This window comes from Pristiophorus japonicus, chromosome 1 (assembly GCF_044704955.1).
Source record: "Pristiophorus japonicus isolate sPriJap1 chromosome 1, sPriJap1.hap1, whole genome shotgun sequence".
In the NCBI taxonomy this organism is placed as follows: Eukaryota; Metazoa; Chordata; class Chondrichthyes; family Pristiophoridae; genus Pristiophorus; species Pristiophorus japonicus.
The window spans coordinates 145281649-145307621 of record NC_091977.1 but is presented as its reverse complement, the minus strand read 5'-3'; the positions used below and the strand labels follow the sequence as shown (position 1 = coordinate 145307621).

Sequence of the window (25973 nt, the reverse complement as noted above, 5' to 3'; positions counted from 1 at the left end):
TGAAGAAGGCAAATGGTATGTTGGCCTTCATAGCTTGGGGTTTGGAGTGTAGGAGCAGGGAGGTCTTACTGCAGTTGTACAGGGCCTTGGTGAGGCCTCACCTGGAATATTGTGTTCAGTTTTGGTCTCCTAATCTGAGGAAGGATGTTCTTGCTATTGAAGGAGTGCAGCGAAGGTTCACCAGACTGACTGCCGGGATGGCTGGTCTGATATATGAGGAGAGACTGGATCGATTGGGCCTTTATTCACTGGAGTTTAGAAGGATGAGAGGGGATCTCATGGAAATATATAAAATTCTGACGGGACTGGACAGGTTAGATGCAGGAAGAATGTTCCCGATGTTGGGGGAAGTCCAGAACCAGGGGACAGAGTCTAAGGATAAGGGGTAAGCCATTTAGGACTGAGATGAGGAGACATTTCTTCACTCAAGAGTTGTTAACCTGTGGAATTCCCTACCGCAGAGAGTTGTTGATGCCAGTTCGTTGGATATGTTCAAGAGGGAGTTAGATGTGGCCCTTATGGCTAAAGGGATCAAGGGGTATGGAGAGAAAGCAGGAAAGCGGTACGGAGGTGAACGATCAGCCATGATCTTATCGAATGGCGGTGCAGGCTCAAAGGGCCGAATGGCCTACTCCTGCAACTATTTTCTATGCTGACAGAAATTTGTATAGATGTACATTTTGCTTTGCTGACCTATCATTGCAGTTTGTTTATTTTAAAAGGACAGTTGTTACTGAAAATTGTTCAGTATATCATTCCAAGTACGTTATTGCAATTAAAGTTAACAGCATGTTTAAAACAATGAATGTGTTTTGCAGGATATTTATTCACCCCAGTCGAGGGAAGACCTTGAGTTGAGGGTATGGCCTGTATTATTGTCAATGCAGTATTTTCCAAGAAAACTATTTTGGAGTAAGAAAATCCATTACATCAAGTCTAGTATCGGACACCATTACTCTCTATTCATATATAAATAGAAGACCACCGACTTCTACCTCCATTTCATTGACCAACTTCACCCTTGCCTCAGTTCATATGTTGCTGAAAATCTCAATCATGCCTTTATTACTTGCAGACTTGACTATTCCAGTGTACTCCTGGCTGGCCTCCCTCATTCTACACTATGTAAACTTGAGGTCATCCAAAACTCAGCAGCCCGTGTCGTAACTCACACCAAGAAACGATCACCCATCACCCCTGTGCTCGCTAGCCTACACTGGCTCCCAGTTAAATGCCTCAATTTCAAAATTCATCCTTGTTTACAAATCCCTCCATAGCCCTACGCCTCCCTATCTATAATCGATTTCAGCCTCACAAAAACGACCACCCCCACCCAGATGTCTACACTCCTCAAATTCTACTCTTGAGCATCCCTGATTATAACTGCTCAACCATCGGTAGCCGTGCCTTCAGCTGCTTGGGCCCCAAGCTCTGGAACTCTCTCCCTAAATCTCTCTGCCTCTCTACCTCTTTCTTCCTTTAAGACGCTCCTTAAAAGCTACCTCTAACCAAGCTTTTGGTCACCTGCTGTAATTTCTTGTGACTAGGTGTCAATATTTATCTGTTTTGTCTTATAACACTGCGGAAGCGCCATGGACGTTTTACTACGTTAAAGGCACTATATAAATAAAAATTGTTGTTGTTAAGACGTTCCGTAAAACCTACCTTTTTTGAACAAGCTTTGTCATCTGTCCTAATATCTCACGTGGCTTGATTTTGTTTGATAACTTTCCTGTGAAGCACCTTATGGTGTTTTACACGTTAAAGGCGCTATATAAATGCAAGTTGTTGGGGATTTTTTTTTTTTTTTTAAACTGATAACTTTGATAATGGTATGTACACTTGCATGGTTATCTGATTGCATGAAGACAGTGAGGAACTTCACCTGCCACTAATATAACAGTAATTCATCAGTGCAATGCCTATGATTTTTAATATACACTTGTCCTGAGTTGAGATTCCCCACTGCTGGCAGATACTCAGTTTGCAGTAAAATCCATTACTTCTAAGATTTTTCAGAATTGGAGTCAGATGCACAATTTTAATCATTTTTTTTTATTGTCCAATTTCAGAGTTTGTATCTTACATTTACTGATAACCTCACCAAAGCAGATTTACATTTCGATGCCTGAAAACTGATGAAACTGAACAGTGAGTAGGATCCATGTGGTTAGTGGTTTAAGCTACAAGACATGATAAACACAAAATGCACAATGTTTATCGATACAATGTCTTGTATTTCAATAATTTATGCATTTGTAACAAATCCTGTGTTTTATGCATACAAAATTAAATTAAGCACTCATTGCTTCAGAATTTACAGTGCATGAACATTTTTAGTTAAATGGAATAAACTACAGTTTTTAAACATAAGAACGTATCCTAAGTACGCATTTTAAACAGATACTATTCTATTAGAAGTACTAATCAGGCTTGTAATTCTGGCAAATGTACTGCCACAACAGTTTTATAGTTGAGAAGTTAGCTTGCACGATTTATAGCATACAACAAATGTCCATTGGTGTACAAGTCACTCAAACTGACATGGGTACTAAGAAAAACTGTAAGGTCAAACCTTCATGATTATTTAAGTGGGCAAACACATTACTGTTAAATATAGGGAGATTTCAGAGAGAAAAAAATCCAATCATTACCTGGGCAGCATTAAAACCTACCAGTCTTAAGCACATCAATAGGTAGAGAATTCCAAGAAAACAAAAAAAAATTCAGAACAAAATAAAGCTCCCATTGTTTTCCAATTGGAATGACATTTATCACTGAGCTGCCACCGAAATGTGGAGAGTTTGTGAAACAGTGCCAATACATTTGTTTATATTTAATATCCATTGATTAGTTTTAAAAATACTGACTTCTGCCCTTTCTTTAAAGAAACCAACATGTCGTAAAGGGTTGACCCTAAATAAAATATATTTTTATCAGTTCCGCTCAGCCAATATGAAATATGCCATGAACAATTTACTGTTATCCCCTTTACACTTCTAAGCAGAAAGAAATTTACACCCTGGCATATACAATAATCCCAAATTCCTCTTTTAATCCTCACTGGTTTGATTTACTCAACACTTGGTAATTTCATACAAGAAACACATACAAAACAAACAAGCTTTCACAAAACCAAAGTGAAGACCAGAAAGTTTATTATAAAACAATATCTTACCTTGAAAATCACATTTTTCAAGTAATCAACCTTTTAAAATGGCTGTTCCACTGTATAACTATATTAGAAAACCTTGAAAACTTAAGGGGTATCTTAAAATCGGTCAAACATTTACATGCTGTAACCTGGCTACATTTATTTTGAAATACTGTCATGTATGCACATCCAATGAAAAAGATACAAAAATTGCTTCTCAATGCAAAGAACAGTATGCTTAAGAATTGTCACAGTATTTCTACTGTTACATCACTAACAATCCAAAATAAATGAAGTGACAATTCAGTGTGATTGCTGCTGCTTGTTTAAGGTCTCAAACACCTGGATGCCTAACAGACTAGATCGATGACGTGAAGCTGGTTGGGCTTTAAATTAGTTTGGATGTCTTGAAAACACCCTGAGAATCATATTTTCACCAAAATGACAGCAAGGGATGAGATGCATCACTTATTGCTATGTTCAAAAAGAAGCATGAGCTATGAATCATTTAACATAAGCAAAATGAACTACCAATAGCTTTGCCCCCTAGTGGACAGAGCCTGTGATGCAGATATCAGTTGGACATCCAGTTGTAGCAAAATTACAATATTTTAATCTCTGAATATTTGGTCTGGTGAATAATCCAAAGTGATGAGAAAATCAGTTCAATGAGGACTTTAATCTTAACAGCTTTCCTGGACCTAATCCTCAAACAAGTCACTGAACTGAAAACTGTTAGGTACTGCTTTGACCTTGTGTGCCATGGCTACTCGTTATGAACCAACACGTGTAGAAGTGGTTCTTTTGTCTGAAAAGAAGCTCCTGAGGAGAACCACCTGGCCAAGACTCACAACCAACAAGATGAGAGCTTCTCCCACGGACCAAAAAGCGACCCTCGAGTTCAGATCCTCAGCACGACTTCGTCCTTGTGCTTCCCTTAGACGGAAATGGGTTTGATAATCAATGACTGACTTCATGGCTTCGTGCATTGTGACACAAGCTGACTCCATCTGTTTTTTTTTAAAAAAAGGAAAAGCATAATGGAGAATTTTAATTCCAAAGTAAGAAAAATAACTTGCATTTAAATACACCAAAAATCCCATAAAAGGTACACTATTTAGAATTTTAGATTTGCCACACCCTGTTCCATCCCACACCAAAGCACAGCTGTGCAAATAGAAGTATAATTGTCAATAGCGTGGGAAGAATTGCTTTAAAAATCTTATTTTAGGTCCAATTATATACTTACAATTATAGGTACATCATAGACCAAAGAACAGTCAATGAAAATAAGTATCCATAACATCTAATTTGAGAATAGGGGACAGGGTGTGGCAAATCTAAAATTAAATGGGAAGTAGCTTTAGCAAATAATACTCTGAGACAACCATGTTTAAATTGTGGATATACTCAAAAGAATGGTGTACCTTTTGATTATTAATTGAGAATACACTGGAAAAAAATCTTAGTAGCCACGTAAAAAGAATTTAATGGGCAAGAGGTTCAAGTTTAACTACGATTTGTGTGGTTAACAAATATGGTAAAACTTGGGTGCAATCTTTTTACTACTAATTATTTCTTGGTGAGTGACATTTTGGGCATGGTTGATCCATTGTAGTTGGTGTACCTTTTATGGGATTTTGGTGTTCCTGAAATGAGGGGATTGCACTATGTGGAGAGATTGATTAGACAAGACTTATATTCCTTAAATGAGTTTAGAAGAATGAGAGGCAATCTCACTGAAACATATAATTCTTAAGGGACTTGACAGGGTTAATTCTGGAAAAATGTTTCCCCTGACTGGGGAGTCTAGAACACGATGTCAGTCACAGAATAAGGGGTAGGCCATTTAGGACTCAGATGAGGAGAAATTTCTTCACTCAAAGGGTTGTGAATCTTTGGAATTCTCTACCTGAGAAAGCTGTGGATGCTCAGTCGTTGAGTATATTCAAGACAGAGGTCAATAAATTTTTGTGAACAAAGGGAATTAAGGGATATGGGGATAGTGTGGGAAAATGGAGTTGAGGTAGAAGATCAGCCATGATCTTGATGAATGGTGGAGCAGGCTCGAAGGGACAGATGGCCTACTCCTGCTCCTATTTATGTTCTAATATCTTTTGAAATAAAATCATCTCTTCCCATTCTGTAACCACATAGTATTTGCTGAAACTATGGCAGGCAATCAGTCCCTAAAATTGGGGACCGGGGACTGCGGGCTGAAGGGAGGGGAGGGGGTTGTTTACAGGTAAGCTTGTTGGGTCTGGAGGAAACACTCCTGCTCTTCTTGTCCCTCAAGTAGTGCTGTTAGGCCTGATGGCTCCGGCCCTTCTTGCCTCCTTTTACCTGCCAGGTTTTCGAAGGTCTGAGAAACCCAGCCTGCATGGGTTAAAAATAGAAACACTTATAATGGAGGCTCACAGTTTCCTTAAAAAGGTTTCAAGAACCAACCCGCCTCTTGAGAGGGCTTGTCTCCCACCCTCGCTCTGCCAAAACAGGAAGTGGGCAGTTGAGTTCCTGTTTCAGACTTCGAACATCCCACCTGACCCAAACCCATCCATTTTAGGGGGTTAAAATTACTCCCAAGATTTCCAAATGGTTATGAGGAAACCTAAATCAGCACAGTTAATTACATAACAGTGCATGTGAAATCGCATTAACAAAGACACATGTATTCTTTAACTGAAAATACATAACAGGTCAGGCAGCATCTATGAAGAAAGAAACAAGAGTTAACACTTCAGGTCAACAGGTTTTGGGCAGGTGCAGAGGCAGGGAAAGAGCAGGTGCAGAGGCAGGGAAAGGGCAGGTGCAGAGTATTTTCAGCATTTTCTGTTTGTATTTCAGATTTCCAGCATCTACAGTATTTTGCTTTTGTAGAAATGTATTATTTTGTCTGCATTAACAAATCATTCCATTCACGTTTTATTGCATGAGGTTATCAGCCATATCAAAATTTTTCATGACAAATATAGTTGAATTTGGCAATACTTTGGAAACTTCATAGTGTGATTGTGAGCATCAAATATATTGCTAAATCTTTAAGGCTATTACTCTGCACGCAACCTGAAAAGGAATCTATTAAAAAAGTGCCTAAATCCTATGCTTTAGTACTTTGTACCTGAGTCAGTGCTGAGACTCTGTTTTCATTGGGAAACAAAGGAGGATCATCCCCAACCTGGAAATCAAAGTACACGGTTTTGTGTGTGAAGGTGGAAAACTCGTTGCTGAAACAGAACTTATAAGTTCCATTTCTTGAAGCTGTGAAGGTGAAACTGTCGTACTGTTTCTTCATCTCCTTGTACAAAACTGCACCATCAGCATCTTCCAACCGACAGTCTACATCATAATGGCCACCAGTAATGACCTGTTAAAACACATAAGAGTTTAAACAATTTAGATGTACAAAATTCATAATACAATCTCAAACTAAACAAAAGTCAATAAAGTGCATAAAATTTTCAGCTAAAGCACTACAAAGAAAAGCACTACAACATGTAGATCTCATTAGAACAGAACACAATTTGTTAAATCAGGTTGCTAGAATACTTGAACCTTTGGTTGCATTTTGACATTCAGAATTTCTAACTAAAAACACAGCAAATGTATAGTAAGTAATGTTTTGAAAAGAAAAGCACAATATATCACAGTAGATTAGTGCAGTCAAGACTATACCAAAAACATCCAAACAAGTTCTTGATATCAAGCAAAGCAGTTTGTAAGAGATGCTAAACATTTTTTTGAGCAAGGTAATTAGACACCGCCTTCTGGACAGTTAAAGAATAGCACCATCAGGCCTCTCCTATGATTTGCTGCAAATTTCAACATAAAAACCTTTAAAATTGTTATTTTTAACTCCTTTAAAATGTTTAAATTTATTTTCCAAAAAATTACATTGTTTTAGATGTTTAATTTAATTGTATTTCAATTAATTTTGATGTAATGATTTATTTTTATTTAACTAGTGTGTAATTTGTGGTTTTTAAAAAAATGGTGATTCCGTACGTAAATGGAATCCCCATAAGCATAATGGGGATCCCCCTTTTTCATTGGTTGACCTGGCCCACGTTATTCCAGGGGTGCTTGCGAACTGTGGATGCCCCTGGGATGCATAGGTATTTACGCTTGCGTATGCGTAGAGGCTCAGGAGCGCAAGTCTATGAACCTCCGAGATCCTCAGGTAGGTTCGTACTTTTCTTGCTGTTCGGGAGCATTTGCCTGAAGGAAGCCTCCGACCATAAATTCAGACCATACATCAATGTGCAATACATAAGTACACACAATTGTTACGACCCGAGTGTAACAGACAATTATGATGAATTACATAAGAACATAAGAAATAGGAGCAGGAGTAGGCCATATGGCCCCTCGAGCCTGCTCCGGCATTTAATACGATCATGGCTGATCCGATCGTGGACTCAGGTCCACTTCCCTGCCTGCTCTCCATAACCCCTTATTCCCTTATTGTGGCAAGTTTGAGCAATGGATCCATTGCACTTATTAGGAATTGGATCAAGACTGCCCCAATAGTTTTCAGATGCATTATCCCAATACAAAAAATTATATGCATGGAGATCACAGCCTTGAGAGATTTATTATACCTGTATAGCAATGTTGAGAAGATCTGCCTTAACTAAATAATGGTCATTTTTGGCTCTCACTTCCAACTCTGGAAGAAAGAATGTTATGTGCGAAAGTAATCCATGGCATGCAGATATAATCACATCCCTTCACTTTTAGACTATTCACAGCATCACCAAGACCAGCTTAAAACGGGATTTTAAAAATTGTTCACCTCAATTGGCTGGTATCAAAATAAAATACTAGTTGCTCGATATTACATGTCCTACATCGAGAAACACGACTGATTACTCAACATATCGGGGAAACAGACTTAGAACAATTAATTCTTGCCTCGCCAAGGAATGAGATAACCAGATGTGAAAGTCAATAAGCATTGCTGAATGGTTCATATTTAAAGATTTAAAAAATAGCTGGAAACCTGAAACAAAATTCTGGAAGGAGTGGGTCATATCAATTCAGCACAGTATATGAAAGGGAAGACAGGTAACAGTTTAATATTTCATTGAAGTGCCTCACCTCAAACAAATGCTTCTTATTCTGATAGAAACGTGACTCCCTAATTTCAGATTAACAATCTAACTTTTGTCAATAGTTTCTTCCAGAATTATGTTCTATGAAGATCAGAATCTATTTCATTTGAACTAATTCAACTTGTACCAATAATTCAATAGTTAGAAGCAACATCAGTACACTATATTTAATTTCAGATATGTAATTTTCCTATATTAGATGTATCTTAAGCGATGTAAAATTTACCCATCTCCCTCATATAGTAGCTTATGTTCAGTTCAGTAAAGGACGAACAAGCTCTACATCCCATACTACTAATCTAATGATAGAATGGCAGGTAACAGTGGGAAAATGTCAGGCATTTGTATCATGCCAGTTCCGATCAACCATCACTAGTACAAGAGAAATTTAATGCCAAGCCCTTGATTTGACTTGTAATGCCAGAGAATGCCACATATGCCATGTCTCAAATTACTCATAGTATCCAAAAATATCACACCTCCCTCGCTCTTCGACCTCCACCATCCCTCTCCCACTTCATCACACCCCCTGTTCCAATCCTCGACGCCACCCCTCCCCTGCCTCCATCACACTCCCCACCCCCGCCACTCTCCTGCCTCCACCACTCTCCCTCCTGCCACGCTCCAGCCTCCATCCCTCCGCCCCCACCCCCTTTCTCCCCCCGCGCTCCATCCCCCTTTCTCCCCATCCCCCCGCTTCCCTCCCCCTGTCGCGCTCCATCTCCCTTTCTCTCCCCACCGCCCCCCCGGCGCTCCAACCCCCTTTCCCCTCCGCGCTACATCCCTCTTTCGCCCCCCCCCCCCACCGCGCTCCATCCCTCTTTCGCCCCCCCCCCCACCGCGCTCCATCCCTTTCTCCTCCCCCGCGCTCCATCCCTTTCTCCTCCCCCGCGCTCCATCCCTTTCTCCTCCCCTGTGCTCCACCCCTTTCTCCTCCCCACTCACCGCGCTCCATCCCTTTCTCCTCCCCCCCGGCGCTCCATCCCCCTTTCTCCCCCCAACCCCGCTCCATCCCCCTTTCTCCCCCCACCCCCGCTCCATCCCCCTTTCTCCCCACACCCCCGCTCCATCCCCCTTTCTCCCCACACCCCCGCTCCATCCCCCTTTCTCCCCCCACCCCCGCTCCATCCCCCTTTCTCCTCTCCCCCACCCCCGCTCCATTCCCCTTTCTCCTCTCCCCCACCCCCGCTCCATTCCCCTTTCTCCTCTCCCCCACCCCCGCTCCATTCCCCTTTCTCCTCTCCCCCACCCCCGCTCCATTCCCCTTTCTCCTCCCCCCCGCTCCATCCTCCTTTTTCCTCCCCCCCGCTCCATTCCCCTTTCTCCTCCCCCCCGCTCCATCCTCCTTTCTCCTCCCCCCCGCTCCATCCCCCTTTCTCCTCTCCCCCACCCCCGCTCCATCCCCCTTTCTCCTCTCCCCCACCCCCGCTCCATCCCCCTTTCTCCTCTCCCTCTCCCCCACCCCCGCTCCATCCCCCTTTCTCCTCTCCCCCACCCCCGCTCCATCCCCTTTTCTCCTCTCCCCCGCCCCGCGCTCCATCCCCCTTTCTCCTCACCCCCCGTGCTCCATCCCCCTTTCTCCTCCCCCCACGTGCTCCATCCCCCTTTCTCCTCCCCCCACGCGCTCCATCCCCCTTTCTCCTCCCCCCACGCGCTCCATCCCCCTTTCTCCTCCCCCCACGCGCTCCATCCCCCTTTCTCCTCCCCCCCCCGCGCTCCATCCCCCTTTCTCCTCCCCCCCGCGCACCATCCCCCTTTCTCCTCCCCCCGCGCTCCATCCCCCTTTCCCGTTCCCCCCCCCGCGCTCCATCCCCCTTTCTCCTCGCCCCCCCCGCACTCCATCCCCATTTCGCCTCCCCCCCACGCTCCATCCCCATTTCTCCTCCCCCCCGCCGCGCTCCATCTCCCTTTCTCCTCCCCCCCGCCGCGCTCCATCTCCCTTTCTCCCCCCCCCCCGCGCTCCATCCCCCTTTCTCCTCGCCCCCCCCGCACTCCATCCCCATTTCGCCTCCCCCCCAGGCTCCATCCCCATTTCTCCTCCCCCCCGCCGCGCTCCATCTCCCTTTCTCCCCCCCCCCGCGCTCCATCCCCCTTTCTCCTCCCCCCCGCGCTCCATCCACCTTTCTCCTTCCCCCCGCGCTCCATCCACCTTACTCCTTCCCCCCGCGCTCCATCCACCTTTTCTCCCCCCCCCCCCGCGCTCCATCCCCCTTTCTTCTCCCCCCCCGCGCTCCATCCCCCTTTCTTCTCCCCCCCCGCGCTCCATCCCCCTTTCTCCTCCCCCCCGCGCTCCATCCCCCTTTCTCCTCCCCCCCGCGCTCCATTCCCCTTTCTCCCCCCACCCCCTCTCCATTCCCCTTTCTCCTCTCCCCCACCCCCGCTCCATTCCCCTTTCTCCTCTCCCCCACCCCCGCTCCATTCCCCTTTCTCCTCCCCCCCGCTCCATCCTCCTTTCTCCTCCCCCCCGCGCTCCATCCCCCTTTCTTCACCCCCCCCCGCGCTCCATCCCCCTTTCTCCTCCCCCAGCCGCGCTCCATCCCCTTTCTCCTTCTGCCCCCCTCTATGCCCTCCCTTTTCACCCCCCCTCCCACCACACTCCCCCTTCGCCACACTCCCCCCCCCCCACGCACTCCCGCCTCTCTCCCCTCCCCTCACGCACTCCCCTCTCTCTCACCCCCACACTCCCCTCTCTCTCACCCCCACACTCCCCCCTCTCGCTCTCACCCTCACCCCCCCACACTCCCCCTCTCACCCCCTTCCCCCCCTCTCTCCCCTCACCCTCCCCCTCTCCCTTCCCCCCCCCACACTCCCCCTCTCCCTTCCCCCCCCCACACTCCCCCTCTCCCTTCCTCCCCCCACACTCCCCCTCTCCCTTCCCCCCCCACACACTCCCCCTCTCTCTCTCTCCACCCACACTCCCCCTCTCCCTTCCCCCCCCCACAATCCCCCTCTCCCTTCCCCCCCGCAATCCCCCTCTCCCTTCCACCCCCGCAATCCCCCTCTCCCTTCCCCCCCGCACTCCCCCTCTCCCTTCCCCGCCCGCACTCCCCCTCTCCCTTCCCCCCCGCACTCCCCCCCTCCCTTCCCCCCACGCACTCCCCCTCTCTCTCCCCTCCACCCCATGCACTCCCCCTCTCTCTCCCCTCCACCCCACGCACTCCCCCCTCTCTCCTCTCCACCCCACGCACTCCCCCCCTCTCTCTCCTCTCCACGCAATCCCCCCTCTCTCCCCTCCACCCCACGCAATCCCCCCTCTCTCCCCTCCACCCCACGCAATCCCCCCTCTCTCCCCTCCACCCCACGCAATCCACCCTCTCTCCCCCCCCCCCCATCACACTCCCCCCTCTCTCCCCCCCCATCACACTCCCCCCTCTCTCCCCCCCCACCACACTCCCCCCTCTCTCCCCCCCCACCACACTCCCCCTCACCACACTCCCCCTCTCTCCCCCCCCACCACACTCCCCCTCTCTCCCCCCCCACCACACTCCCCCTCTCTCCCCCCCCACCACACTCCCCCTCTCTCCCCCCCCACCACACTCCCCCTCTCTCCCCCCCCACCACACTCCCCCTCTCTGCCCCACTCCCTCTCTCCCCCCCACTCTCACTCCCCCTCTCTTCCCCCCTACACTCCCCCTCTCTTCCCCCCTACACTCCCCCTCTCTTCCCCCCTACTCCCCCCCTCTCTTGCCCCCCCCTACTCCCCCTCTCTCCCGCCCCCCCTACTCCCCCTCTCTCCCCCCCCCCCACACTCCCCCTCTCTCCCCCCCCCCCACACTCCCCCTCTCTCCCCCCCCCCCCACACTCCCCCTCTCTTCCCCCCCCCCCCACACTCCCCCTCTCTCCCCCCCCCCCCACACTCCCCCTCTCTCCCCCCCCCACACTCCCCCTCTCTCCCCCCCCCACACTCCCCCTCTCTCCCCCCCCACACTCCCCCTCTCTCCCCCCCCACACTCCCCCTCTCTCCCCCCCCACACTCCCCCTCTCTCCCCCCCCCACACACACCCTCCCCCCACCACCCCCCTCTCTCCCCCACACTCCCTCCCTCTCCCCCCACCCACACTCCTCCTCCTCTCTCTCCCCCCACCCACACTCCCCCTCCCCCCCCACCCACACTCCCTCACTCCTCTCCCTCCCACCCACACTCCCTCACTCCTCTCCCTCCCACCCACACTCCCTCACTCCTCTCTCCCCCACCCACACTCCTCTCTCTCCCCCCCTCTCCCCCCCCCACACTCTCCCCCCTCTCTCTCTCTCTCTCTCCCCCCCACTCTCCCCCCCCTCTCTCTCTCTCTCTCCCTCCCCCCACACTCTCCCCCCTCTCTCTCTCTCTCCCACACACTCCCCCTCTCCCTTCCCCCACACTCCCCCTCTCCCTTCCCCCCCACACACTCCCCCTCTCCCTTCCCCCCCACACACTCCCCCTCTCCCTTCCCCCCCCACCCCCTCTCCCTTCCCCCTCCCACCCCCTCTCCCTTCCCCCTCCCACCCCCTCTCCCTTCCCCCTCCCACACTCCCCCTCTCCCTCCCCCCCCACACACTCCCCCTCTCCCTCCCCCCCCACACACTCCCCCTCTCCCTCCCCCCCCACACACTCCCCCTCTCCCTCCCCCCCCACACACTCCCCCTCTCCCTTCCCCCCCACACACTCCCCCTCTCCCTTCCCCCCCACACTCCCCCTCTCCCTTCCCCCCCCCCACACTCCCCCTCTCCCTTCCCCCCCCCACACTCCCCCTCTCCCTTCCCCCCCCCACACTCCCCCTCTCCCTTCCCCCCCCACACTCCCCCTCTCCCTCCCCCACACTCCCCCTCTCTCTCCCGTCCCCCCCCCACACTCCCCCTCTCTCTCTCGCCCCCCCCACACTCCCCCTCTCTCTCCCGTCCCCCCCCCCACACTCGCCCTCTCTCTTCCGTCCCCCCCCCCCACACTCGCCCTCTCTCTTCCCCCCCCCCACACTCGCCCTCTCTCTCTCTCCCCCCTCCACACTCTCCCTCTCTCTCTCCCCCACACTCTCCCTCTCTCTCTCCCCCACACTCTCCCTCTCCCTTCCCCCCCCACACTCCCCCTCTCCCTCCCCCCCCCCCCACACACACCCCCTCTCCCTTCCCCCCCCCCCACACTCCCCCTTCCCCCCCACCCCCCCTCTCTCTCTCTCTCTCTCGCCCCCCCCCCACACTTCCCCTCTCTCTCCCTTTCCCCCCCCACACTCCCCCTCTCTCGCTCTCCCCCCCTCCCACACTCCCCCTCTCTCTCTCTCCCTCCCCCCTCCCACACTCCCCCTCTCTCTCTCTCTCTCTCCCTCCCCCCCCCCACCCCCCCTCTCTCTCTCTCTCCCCCCTCCACTTCCCCCTATTCCCTTCCCTCACCTGGAACTCGAGCGTGCACTTGGTGCCCTGCACGATGTCCTCGTAGAAACATTGCTTGGCGTTGTCGGGTAACTCGAAGGTGAGCTCAGAGCCGCGGACCAGCGGCAACAGGAGCTGGGCCCACAGCAGTTGCAGCAACAGCCTGGCCCACATACCGGCTCGGGCTGGGCTTCCCTGTGCGCACGGAGCGGGAGAGCGGGGGACCGGGGCCGAGCGGGCGCGGGATCAAGTTTCTCTGGGAGCAGGTTTAAAATTTAACCGGCGGTTGCAGCTCGAGGCGCTCCAACTCCCGGATGTTAAGGACACAGGAACCAGACGTGGCAGCGCGACTCTACCCGGATGTGCGACCTCTCACCCCTCGCCCAAAAGAAACGCCGCACCTGCGCAGTTCTGCTGAATAGCCAGTGGACAGGAGAGCAGTGTGGAGTAGGATGGAAATGGCTGTGACACCATTCTGATCTAAAAAGAAATGGTTCATTTTGAATGTTTGGCACTTGGAAAAATAAACATAGCTCAGTATGTTTCAGAGGGTTTGCAATAAAGTAAAGAAATAACTTGCACTCACATAGCACCTTTCAGAACCTCAGTACATCCCAAAGTGCTTTCCAGCCAATGAAGTATTTTTGAAGTGTTGTAATGTAGCAAATAACAACCAATTTGCCCACAGCAAGGTCCCACAAACAACCTTGTGATAATGAAAAGATAATTTGTTTTAGTGATAACAATTGGGGGATAAATATTGGACAGGACACCATGGAGAACTCCCCTGCTGTTCTTCAAAATAGTTCTTTCTCTGAGTCTGTGGCTTGTGGAAATGTCGGGAAGAGGAAAAAGCGGCGGAAAAGCTCGGGCCAAGGCCAAATCTCGCTCCTCCCGGGCCAGACGGCAGTTCCCTGTGGGTCATGTTCACAGGCTCCTGTGAAAGGGGAACTACGCTGAGTGTGAGTGCCGGAGCCCCGGTCTAGGCTGCTGTGCTTAAGTGTCTGACCACTGAAATCCTGGAGCTGGCCGGCAACGTGGCCTGCGACAACAGGAAGAGCCATATCATCCCCAGACACCTGCAGCTAGCTATCCACAACGACGAGGAGCTCAACAAGCTGCTGGTAGGGGTGACTGGATTGGACATCATTAAGGTCCAGGTCAGCGATTGGAGCGTGGGCAGGTACATCAGGAGCGGTGAGGTTGGGGTGCAGGAGCGGCGAGTGATCGTGGAGCGATGTGATCGGGGCCCAGGAGAGGTTTGAGTTTGGGGCCAAGAAGAGACATGGGCCTAGGGGCAGCACGGGTCAGCCCACACTGCGATATGTGTGCGCACTAGGTCCGTGCAGCAGAGCTGGTGTGCAACGGCCACCACACGTTAAAAAAAAATCCACACACAGGCATCTTCCACCCTTCAGGATGTAGTTTGGACCTGGAATATTAGCTCCTTCACTGAAACACCTGTGAATTCATCCCTTTTTGGTGTGGAAGCAAGTCATCCTCGATACAAGGGACCGCCTATGATGATATGATGATGAAATATTGGACAGTACATCATGGAGAACTCGCCTGCTGTTCTTCAAAATGGTGCCATGGGATGTTTTACACCTGTCAGTTTAACATCTCATCTAGATGGCACCTCCAACAATGCTGCACTGTCATATGTTAACTTTGCAATTCTAAAATCTGTGAAACATAATTAGATTTTTTTAAAAGACACTTAGTTTATTAATAACAAGCAGAGTAAAACTTCTGTTTTGGACAGGTGAGTTCCTACTAATCTGCAGCCTGCATACTTCTCAATCTATTAACCTGTGAACTCATCCTTTTTTGGCGTGGAAGCAAGTCATCCTCGTTTTGAGGGACTGCCTATGATGATGAATGGTTGAATATGAAGCACAGGAGCAAAATATTTGGCCTATCTATACGGCGTTTTCTGCATATCATAGACATCAGGGGCTAGATTTTCCATTATTTTTGCATGCATAATGCCCACTTAATGTTCATTTTATTGCTGAAATGAGGTATAACACCCAGATATCACCCATTTAACCACAAAATGGAAACTGACGCCCATTTTTCAGACACTTATCATCGAGCGTTACTTTCCCCATGTACGTAACGCCGGGAAAAAATAATACCGCTTGCCCACTTTTTTGGGCATAATCATCAGAATGGGCGAAACCATAAGAGCGCCAGCATTACTTCCCGCACATAATTAACGCCAAGATTCAATAATACCAACTGCCCACTTTATTTGGTCGTAAAGATCACATTTGCCGAAACTAGCGCCCAGGAGATCACCCAGTGTCACTTTCATCACCTCGCACACATCTCGCCCACAATATCGCTCGCCCAAAACACCGCTCTCAAAAGATTGAACTGTTCTGAATGTGGATGCCATTTTTCAAATCGCAAGTCGCTTTATTCAAAAGGCTGCTTCAACTTCAGGGGAGTTTGGATTGACTCTGGAGTTCTTCTCAGGTGAAGTGACCATCTGAACAGACATCTTTTCAGACTTTGGACTATTGGGGTTTACTGTAGGTGTATTTTAGTGTTAATTTAGTTATTTTTGTGTTTAATGTTCCTGAGCAGCCCCCAGCCTGCCAGCACCATTGGAGCAGGCTGGGGAGTGAAAAGAGCAGCGTGGCAGCATACCACTCCAGGGAGCAGCATGTGCTGGAGCAGGAGAGCAACATCAAGGTCCAGGTCGGTGATTGGAGCGTGGGCAGATACAACAGGAGCGGTGAGGTCGGGGCGAAGGAGTGGCGAGAGATAGTAGAGCGATGTGATCGGGCCCAGGAGAGGCGTGATTTTGGGGCCCAGGGGCAGCACGGGCCAACCCACACTGTGATATGTGTGCGCACTAGGTCCATGCAGCAGAGCTGGTCTCCAGTCGTCTTGGTTAATCCTTGTTACTGGACCAAGACGTAGCTCTGCCAAGCCCGTGTTGTGGCTGGTGTGCAACGGCCACCACATGTTAAAAAAATCCACACACAGGCATCTTCCACCCTTCAAGATTTAGTTCTGTACCTGGAATTTTAGGTCCTTCATTGAAACACCTGTGAACTTTTTGACGTGGAAGCCAGTCATCCTCGATTCGAGGGACCGTCTATGATGATGATTTTAGTGAGGAAATTATTGCATCAATTAATACACAGATGCTGCAAAGTGCAAACGGCACAATGTCTAATGCACATCATTATGTGCCCAATGTAAGACGTGCCAGAATGAGGAGGAGGTCCAGACCATACACACCCCGCATTTACAGGGATAAGAGGTCTTACCTCGACGTGTCCGAGCACACCTGCCTTCGGAGACTGCGCTTCCACAAGGTGGTGATCACGTAAGTATGCAAGCTCATCAGGCCAGATATGCAACCTGCCATCAGGACATCACTGTCTCTCGGTCGAGGTCACGGTCACAGCGGCACTGTCTTTCTACGCATCCGACTCCTTTCGGGCCTCCGCGGTCGAGATTTCCCCTCTGTCTCACCATGCCACACATCGCTGCATTAGACAGGTCACGGAGGCCCTGTACGCACGTAGGATGGACTTTATCAGCTTCTCCATGACCACGGAGGCTCAGACTGACAGGGCTGGAGCATTCTACCGCATTGCTAAGTTCCCCAGGGAGCAGGGAACAATACAGTGCACTCACATCGCCATGCGGGCACTTTCTCAGGACCCAGAGCTTTTTCGTAACAGAAAAAGATTTCACTGCCTGAAGGTCCAACTAGTTGTCGACCACAACCAGATAATAATGACAGTGAATGCCAAATGTCCGGGCAGCTTCAATGAGGCTCTCATCCTGCGTGAGAGCACTGTCTCTGACATGTTTAAGAGTCAGCAGCAAGGAAAATGCTGGATGCTTGGTGCCAATCGATATGGCCTAGCCACCTGGCTGATGAACCCCCTACGTGACACCCACACTGAGGCCGAGAAGCGATACAACCAGAGTCACAGAGACACACGCAATATGGTCCAGAAAACAATAACTGTGCTTAAGCCACGCTTTAGATGCCTGGAGCACTCAGGAGGGGAGCTACAATACAATCCTGAGCAAATAGCTAAATTCATGGTCGTGTGCTCCATGCTGCACAACCTGGCCATTAGGAGGGACAAGAATTGCCAGAAGGGACTAATGGTCCACCTCAGGAGAGAGAGGAAGAGGAGGACGAGGAGCTGGATGCTGAGCTAGGGCCAGACAATCAGGCTGACTATACAATCATGCCCACGCCCCCTTCCAGACAGCAGGAAAGGGCCCGAGGCTACATAGCTGCAAGACTCTTACATCAGGAGCTCATGACTGAATGATTTGCCTGAAAGAATGTTGCTGTGATTGACAACGCTGACTCACTGCTGTGTGTGCAGCTCAGACATCAATGGTGGGCATCACCTTGGTGCCAGTTAAAGTTTAAGTTGATTCAAGTTACGTTTTATTTAACCCTTTCATGTTAAGGAATCACCAGTGTATAATGGTCCAGCTATCTGAGACAATGCGCAACAAGGTTATGTTTAATAAAAAACATTTTATACAACCATTGGTCTGAAATCATAAGTATCACAGGCAAAAACATCCCACCTACACCCCACTTTTTCGATCATTGACATCAATCAAATGTTTAGCAACACAGAATACAAATGCAAAGCAGGAGGGTGGCCCCCTCCCCCCATACATCACAACAAATTGCATACACCCAGATGGAGATATAACACAGCAATTACCTGTGGACATGCACCTCACTTTCCTTCCCCCCTCCCCTTCTCCCCACCTCTATTCCTTCCCCTCATCGCTCCATGCCGACTGGCCGAAGATCTCCTCAGGCGATGCCTCCTTGGGGGGGATGTCATGTATCTTACATCATTATATATAACTGTATCCTAACATGCTATACATAACTGTAATAAGATATGACCTGTAACCACCAGCATACCTTACCACCAGGGGTGCACTTGCAAGAGACAGGTATATAAGGACAGGTCTCAGACAAGTGCAGCATTCCAGAGCTGTGAAATAAAGGTGCAGGTCCAGGATGACCTTGACTTCACTATATGCCTCGTGTGAATCTGTACTGAAGGGACAGGACTTTACAGTGGCGACGAGTTACGGGATTACAGAATCCACAGAATGGCGAACAACGGATCAGATGAAAAGTACAATGCGGGAGACAATTGGGAGGACTTTATAGAAAGGCTCCAGCAAAGCTTTGTAACCAAAGACTGGTTAGGCGACGATAAGGCAGACAAGAGAAGAGCCCATCTCTTGACCAGCTGTGGCTCGGAAACATTCACTTTAATGAAGGATCTGTTGGCACCCGAGAAACCAGCAAGCAAGTCGTTTGAAGAATTGAGCACACTGGTAAGAGACCACCTGAAGCCAACAAGCAGCCTACACATGGCCAGACACAGGTTCTACAACTACAGACGCTGTGTGGGCCAGAGCATACCCGACTTCGTGGCGGAACTTCGGAGGTTGGCTAGTTTATGTGAGTTCTCCGATGAACTGAGGAGAGAAATGCTGAGAGACTTTTTCATTGAAGGAATAGGCCACGCAGGCATATTCCGAAAGCTCATAGAGACCAAGAACCTGACCTTAGAGGCAGCAGCACTGGTTGCACAGACATTCTTGGTAGGGGAAGAAGAAACGAGGTTAATTTACAATGCAGGTACGACAACTAAGGAAATATCGGAACAAGAAGTTCACAGCACTAAACAAGCTGCTACCCCCACACACAGACAAAACCGGGAGAACAGGCTCTCGACAGCAGGCAGAAGCCATCAAGGGCCACAGGAATGGCCGTTCACACCTCATCAACCTACAATGCGAGCAATCAACTACAAACTGAGAGAAGCTCAAGAGAGATCAGCCAGACGCAGCTCATTCTTTGGAAACACTTTGAACAATGGAACAGGTCTGTGCTGGAGGTGTGGGGGTGGGCACTCGGCAAGGGGATGTCGATTTCAGCAGGCTGTTTGCAGAAATTGTGAGTATACAGGACATTTGGCCCTCATGTGCAAAAAAATGGCAGCTCGGCTGGTATACGAATCGGATCGGTTGGAAAGCGGACCAGAAGATGGTGGGGACAGTACCCGGGACACCGATGTACAGCGGGTCAACACGATCAATGGCCGCTGCTCCTACAACAGGACGCCTCCTATAATGATCCTACTCAACGGGATATCTGTCAACATGGAGCTGGATACGGGAGCGAGTCAATCTTTCATGGGCGCTCAACAATTTCAACAACTGTGGCCGCATAAAAGAGACAGACCAAAACTCACAAGGGTCGACACCAAACTAAGGACCTATACCAAAGAAATCGTTCCCCAGCGCCATGCTCTCTGTCACACACAAAGGGACAGTGAACCGACTTCCCCTGTGGATTGTCCCCAGCACTGCTGGGGAGAAGCTGGCTGGCAAAACTAAACTGGAAATGGGATGATGTCCATGCCATGTCATTAGAGGAACGGACCTCCTGCTCAACAGTTATAAAGCGATTTGAACATCTCTTTCAGCCAGGTGTGGGCACTTTCAAAGGGGCCAAAGTCAAAATCTACATCACACAGGATGCTAGACCGGTCCATCACAAGGCCAGAGCTGTACCCTATGTGATGATGGAAAAGATTGAACACGAACTAGACAGGCTTCTGAGGGAAGTCATTATATCACCCATGGAATTTAGCAACTGGGCAAGTCCCATCGTCCCAGTCATGAAGCCTGATGGATCCGTACGAATCTGTGGTTACTACAAATCTACCATAAACAGAGTCTCCCTACAGGACCAGTACCCGTTGCCCAGAGCAGAGGACTTATTTGCCACATTGGCTGGAGGTAAACGTTTCTCAAAATTAGACCTCACATCTGCGTATATGACGCAAGAATTGACCGAGGAATCCAAGCTACTCACCACCATCAACACACATCGAAGCCTTTTCATGTACAATCGATGCCCATTCGGCATCAGGTCGGCAGCTGCCATATTCCAGCGCAACATGGAGAGTCTGCTCAAGTCCATCCTGGGGACGGTTGTATTTCAAGACGACATACTTATCACGGGCAGGGACACCGACTCCCATCTCCGTAATTTGGAGGAAGTACTTAAGCGGTTGGATCGGGTAGGCCTACGAGTCAAGAAATCCACGTGCCTGTTTCTCGCACCCGAGGTTGAATTTTTGGGCAGAACGATTGCCGCTGATGGAATCCGCCCAACAGAGTCCAAAACAGAAGCAATTCACCTGGCACCCAGGCCCCGGAATGTCTCAGAACTGCACGCCTTTCTCGGGCTACTCAATGACTTTGGGAACTTTATGCAGAACTTAAGCATGCTGCTGGAGCCTCTCCATGTGCTACTCAGGAAGGGGTGTGATTGGTTTTGGGGGGACGCCCAGGAACGCGCCTTCAATAAGGCACGCAACCTTCTGTGTTCCAACAGTGTTTTGACTTTCTTTGACCCAGGTAAAAAGCTAGTTCTCACATGCGATGCGTCAGCATATGGGGTCAGGTGCGTTTTGCAACATGTCAATAGTGCGGGCAAATTACAACCCATAGCTTATGCCTCCAGGTCACTTTTGCGGGCAGAGCGCGGGTACGGAATGTTAGAGAAGGAGGCGCTCGCGTGCGTGTATGGTGTCAAAAAGATGCACCAATACCTTTTCGGGGCCAAGTTCGCGTTAGAAACCGACCACAAGCCCCTCACGTCCCTCCTATCTGAGAGCAAGGCAATAAACGCCAATGCCTCGGCGCGAATTCAACGATGGGCACTCATGCTGGCGTCCTACGACTATACCATAAGGCACAGACCAGGCACAGACGCGCTCAGCAGGCTACCCCTGGCGACCACAGAAAGGTCTCACGAACAGGACTGTGAGATAGTCATGGCAATCAATGCCTTTGAGTCCACAGGTTCGCCCATGAAGGCTCGCCAAATCAGAGCCTGGACGGCCAGTGACCCCACGTTATCCTTAATAAAAAGATGTGTCCTAACTGGTGACTGGGCAGAGGCTCGCGATGCCTGCCCTGAGGAATTAAAACCCTTTCACAGGCGCATGCATGAGCTATCACTACAAGCAGACTGCCTGATGTGGGTCAGCCGAGTAGTCATGGCTCTACGAGGCAGAGAGGCATTTGTCTGGGAGCTCCAACGCGAGCACCCGGGGATCATTCTCATGAAGGCCATAGCCAGATCCCACATCTGGTGGCCTGGTATTGACGCGGACTTGGAGCTCCGAAGGTGCACCATTTGTGCCCAACTCAGCAATGCCCCCAGGGAGGCTCCACTGAGCCCCTGGTCTACCAAACCGTGGTCACGGGTGCATGTAGACGATGCGGGCCCATTCATGGGCAAAATGTTCCTCGTAGTTGTAGATGCATTTTCAAAGTGGATCGAATGCACCATTTTAAACTCGAGCACAACTTCCACCACTGTGGAGAGCCTCACCACCATGTTTGCAACGCACAGAATCCCTGACATATTGGTCAGTGCCAATGGTCCGTGCTTCACCAGCACAGAATTCCAAGACTTTATAATTGACCACGGCATAAATCACATCAAGACGGCACCGTTCAATCCGGCCTCCAACGGCCAGGTGGAGAGAGCAGTGCAAATCATTAAACAAGGCATGCTTAAAATCCAAGGTCCCATGCTGCAGGGTCGCCTGTCGCGACTGCTGCTGGAATACAGATCTCATCTGCACTCACTGACTGGGATCCCCCCGTGCAACTGTTGATGAAAAGGACTTGAAAAACAAGGCTCTCATTAATCCTCCCAGACATGCACAAAATCATTGAGGCAAAGCGCCGTAAGCTGACTGAGTACCATGACAGAAATTCGAGGGGGAGATGGAATGAGATAGGGGACAAAGTGTTTGTACTAAACTATGGCAGGGGTCCCAAATGGCTTGCATGGACAGTAACGGGCAAGGAAGGAAACAGGCTACTGGTAGTACAAATAGACAATGGCAAAACCTGCTGGAGGCATGTAGACCAAGTCAAAAGCAGATTTACCAACAACACTGCGGAACCAGAGTCAGACTACAATGTGGAACTCGCACCACACCTGGTGGACAGACAGAGGGAACAACCTGAGGAAAGGGCAATCCCAACAGACAGCCCAGGCGAGTCAACAACAATCACACCAATCGAAACAGACAGCCCAGGCGAGATATCAGCAATCACACCCAAAGAAAAACAGACACCAAGGCAAACAACTGAACCACAACTCAGACGCTCCACGCGAGAGCGTAGACCACCTGAGAGACTGAACCTATAAAGGCAATAAGACCTTGGGGGAGGGTGATGTCATGTATCTTACATTATTATATATAACTGTATCCTAACATGCTATACATGACTGTAATAAGATATGACCTGTAACCATCAGCATAACTTACCACCGGGGGTGCACTTGCAAGAGACAGGTATATAAGGACAGGTCTCAGACAAGTGCAGCATTCTAGAGCTGTGAAATAAAGGTGCAGGTCCAGAGTGACCTTGACTTCAATATATGCCTCGTGTGAATCTGTACTGAAGGGACAGTACTTTACAGGGGGGATGAAGGCGGAGACGGTGGTTGCATGGGTAAGGGAGCAGGGGGTTAAGAGGTGGGAACATTCTCGGATCCAGAAGCAGGATCTTGATCCTGCCTCTCATCTGTCATTGGCATTGGTGATGCAGAACCTAGGGGTGGAGTGCCATACTCCGGGACCACTGGGAGGCCTGTGCCAGCAGTGTTCCTGGCTATCGCCTCCAGGGCCTCCGCTATCTGTGGATCGTACTCAGTCATGGTGGGCAGCTGTCGGGATATGCCCCCCAATGCATCGAGGATCTTGTCACCAATGTCTACAGTCCTCGTGGACAACTGTACTGTTGTGTATCTGTAAAGCATGCACTCCCATGTTCCGCCACCTGGGAGCGCATCCCCTGAAGTCCCAAGGGATCCCAGCATCCCTTGGGAACACTGTATGTAAGCCGGCCCCGAAGGCCTGTTCCTGACTCTGGAGTGGCTTAATAAAGACTGAGGTCACTGTTACTTTAACCTCCCTGTGTTCAGTTTCAGCTGTGTTAGGAACACAATAACTGGCGACGAGTATACGAATCCAACGCAAAGATGCAGCAAACTGTGGCCATCCTGCAGAAGTTCTCAGAGGGTGAGGACTGGGAAGCCTATGTCGAACGGCTAGACCAGTACTTTGTAGCCAACGAGCTGGACGGAGAAGGAAGCGCTGCAAAAAGGAGAGTGGTTCTCCTCATGGTCTGCGGGGCACCGACCTACAGCCTCATGAAGAATCTTCTGGCTCAGGTGAAACCCACAGATAAGTCGTATGAGGAGCTGTATACATTGATTCGGGAGCATCTTAATAATTTGTCCTTACTATACAGTATAAATGCACACGAGGCCCATACTTGAGAGAAGGTCACTCTGTGACCAGCAACTTTTATATACCACCACTGAAGTGATGAAGGTGGGTGGAGCTTCCCTTTTTATACCTGAAAGTCCAGGTTAGGAGTGTCTCCCACAAGTTCACCACCTAGTGGTCAATGTTCTCACGGTGTACAACTTAGGTCAGTTTATACATGGGTTACAATGACAGTTGACCTTCTCTCAAGTATGGGCCTTGTGAGCATTTATACTGTATAGTAAGGATATATTATTAAGATGCTCCCGAACCAGTATACACAGCTCCTCATACAACTTATCTGTGGGTTTCACTCGAGCCAGAAGATTCTTCATGAGGCTGTAGGTTGGTGCCCCGCAGACCGTGAGGAGGACCGCTCTCCTTTTTGCAGCGCTTCCTTCTCCATCCAGCTCGTTGGCTACAAAGTACATGACATCACTTCAAAGTCTTATTGGGATCACAGGTTAAATCTCTCTGGTGGTTTACGCTCCCTTGTAGAGCGCCTGAGTTGGGACTCCGGTTGTTGAGCGCTGGCCTGAGTGTCTGCTGTTTGCGGTGCCTCAGGCCTGTCCGGACTGCCCACAGTGACTGGGCACTCCTCCACTTGGTTCCGGTGTTCGGTCTCCTGTGGTGGAGTGAACTCTACATCATGTTCTTCCTCTGCTTCTTCTATGGGATTGCTGAACCTCCTTTTTGTTTGATCCACGTGTTTGCGGCAGATTTGTCCATTGGTAAGTTTAACTACCAGAATCCTATTCCCCTCTTTGGCAATCACAGTGCCTGTGAGCCATTTGGGCCATGCAGCGTAGTTGAGGACAAAGACAGGGTCATTGACATTAATGCATTGCGCCCTCGCATTCCTGTCATGGTAGTAACGCCTGCTCTCAACAATTTCTTTCATGGTGGGGTGTATAAGGGATAACCTGGTTTTGGGCGTCCTTTTCATTAGCAGCTCTGCGGGTGGAACCCCTGTGAGCGAGTGTGGTCGGGATCTATTGGCCAACAGGAAGTGTGATAAGCGGCTTTGTAGGGAACTCCCTTGGATTCTGAGCATCCCCTGTTTGATTATCTGCACTGCTCGTTCCACCTGGCCGTTTGAGGCCGGCTTGAACGGTGCCATTCTGACATGGTTGATACCATTTCCTGCCATGAAGTCCTGAAATTCGATGCTTGTAAAACGCGGGCCATTGTCGCTGACCAAGACGTCTGGTAGACCATGGGCGGCGAACATTGCCCTGAGACTTTCTACCGTGACAGAGGATGTATTTGAATTAAGAATGTCACACTCGATCCATTTGGAGTAGACGTCTACTACAACCAAAAACATTTTTCCCATGAAGGGACCTGCATAGTCCACATGGATGCGTGACCATGGCTTGGCAGGCCAGGACCAGGGGCTAAGGGGGGCTTCCCTGGGTGCATTGCCCAGCTGGGCACACGTGTTGCACCTGCGAACACAAAGTTCAGGTCTGCATCTATCCCTGGCCACCAAACGTGTGACCTGGCAATTGCCTTCATCATGACAATGCCCGTGTGCTCATTGTGGAGTTCTCGGATGAACACCTCTCTGCCCATCTGGGGCATGACTACTCGGTTTCCCCATAGTAGGCAATCGGCCTGAATCGAGAGTTCATCCTTGCGCCTGTGAAATGGTTTAGATTCCTCAGGGCATTCCCCGTACGTGTCTGCCCAGTCCCCATTCAGGACACAATTCTTAACTAAAGACAGTAGCGGGTCTCTATTTGTCCAGACTTTGATCTGACAGGTTGTCACGGGTGAGCCTTCGCTTTCGAAAGCTTCAACAGCATGTTCGGTTGCCCCCTCGGTGATGGCTAGTGGGAGCCTGCTGAGTGCATCGGCACAGTTTTCAGTGCCAAATTGTATAGTCATAGGCGGCTAATGTGAGTGTCCACCTCTGTATGCGTGCCGATGCATTTGCACTTATGGCCTTGTTGTCGGCCAAAAGGG

The 25973-nt window shown here is 49.8% G+C and overlaps 2 protein-coding genes across 2 annotated transcripts in view; one reads left to right on the top strand and one right to left on the bottom strand.

Moving 5' to 3' along the window:
- Positions 1-2039: 2039 nt before the first annotated feature.
- Positions 2040-13966, bottom strand: tmed7 (transmembrane p24 trafficking protein 7). Its single transcript, XM_070883551.1, has 3 exons — positions 13630-13966; positions 6273-6518; positions 2040-4164 (listed from the first exon to the last, which is right to left on the bottom strand). Exons 1-3 carry the CDS (start codon positions 13780-13782, stop codon positions 3928-3930), a joined length of 636 nt encoding a protein of 211 aa, XP_070739652.1. The 5' UTR covers positions 13783-13966; the 3' UTR covers positions 2040-3927.
- Positions 13967-14443: 477 nt separating this feature from the next.
- LOC139254939 (histone H2A-like) overlaps positions 14444-25973 on the top strand; it is a 32555-nt gene continuing 21025 nt past the window's right edge. Inside the window, exons 1-2 of the mRNA XM_070873926.1 lie at positions 14444-14524; positions 14610-14768. Coding sequence (XP_070730027.1) covers positions 14444-14524; positions 14610-14768 — 240 coding nt within the window. The remainder of the gene's footprint in view (positions 14525-14609; positions 14769-25973) is intronic.

Excerpts from the sequence above, each read along its gene's own strand:
- tmed7 (XM_070883551.1), bottom strand. The coding sequence starts at position 13,782 with ATGTGGGCCAGGCTGTTGCTGCAACTGCTGTGGGCCCAGCTCCTGTTG. Across the intron at positions 6,519-13,629 it reads AGTGCACGCTCGAGTTCCAG|GTCATTACTGGTGGCCATTA; the intron begins GTGAGGGAAGGG and ends GTGTTTTAACAG. Across the intron at positions 4,165-6,272 it reads GAGTCTCAGCACTGACTCAG|ATGGAGTCAGCTTGTGTCAC; the intron begins GTACAAAGTACT and ends AAAAAAAAACAG.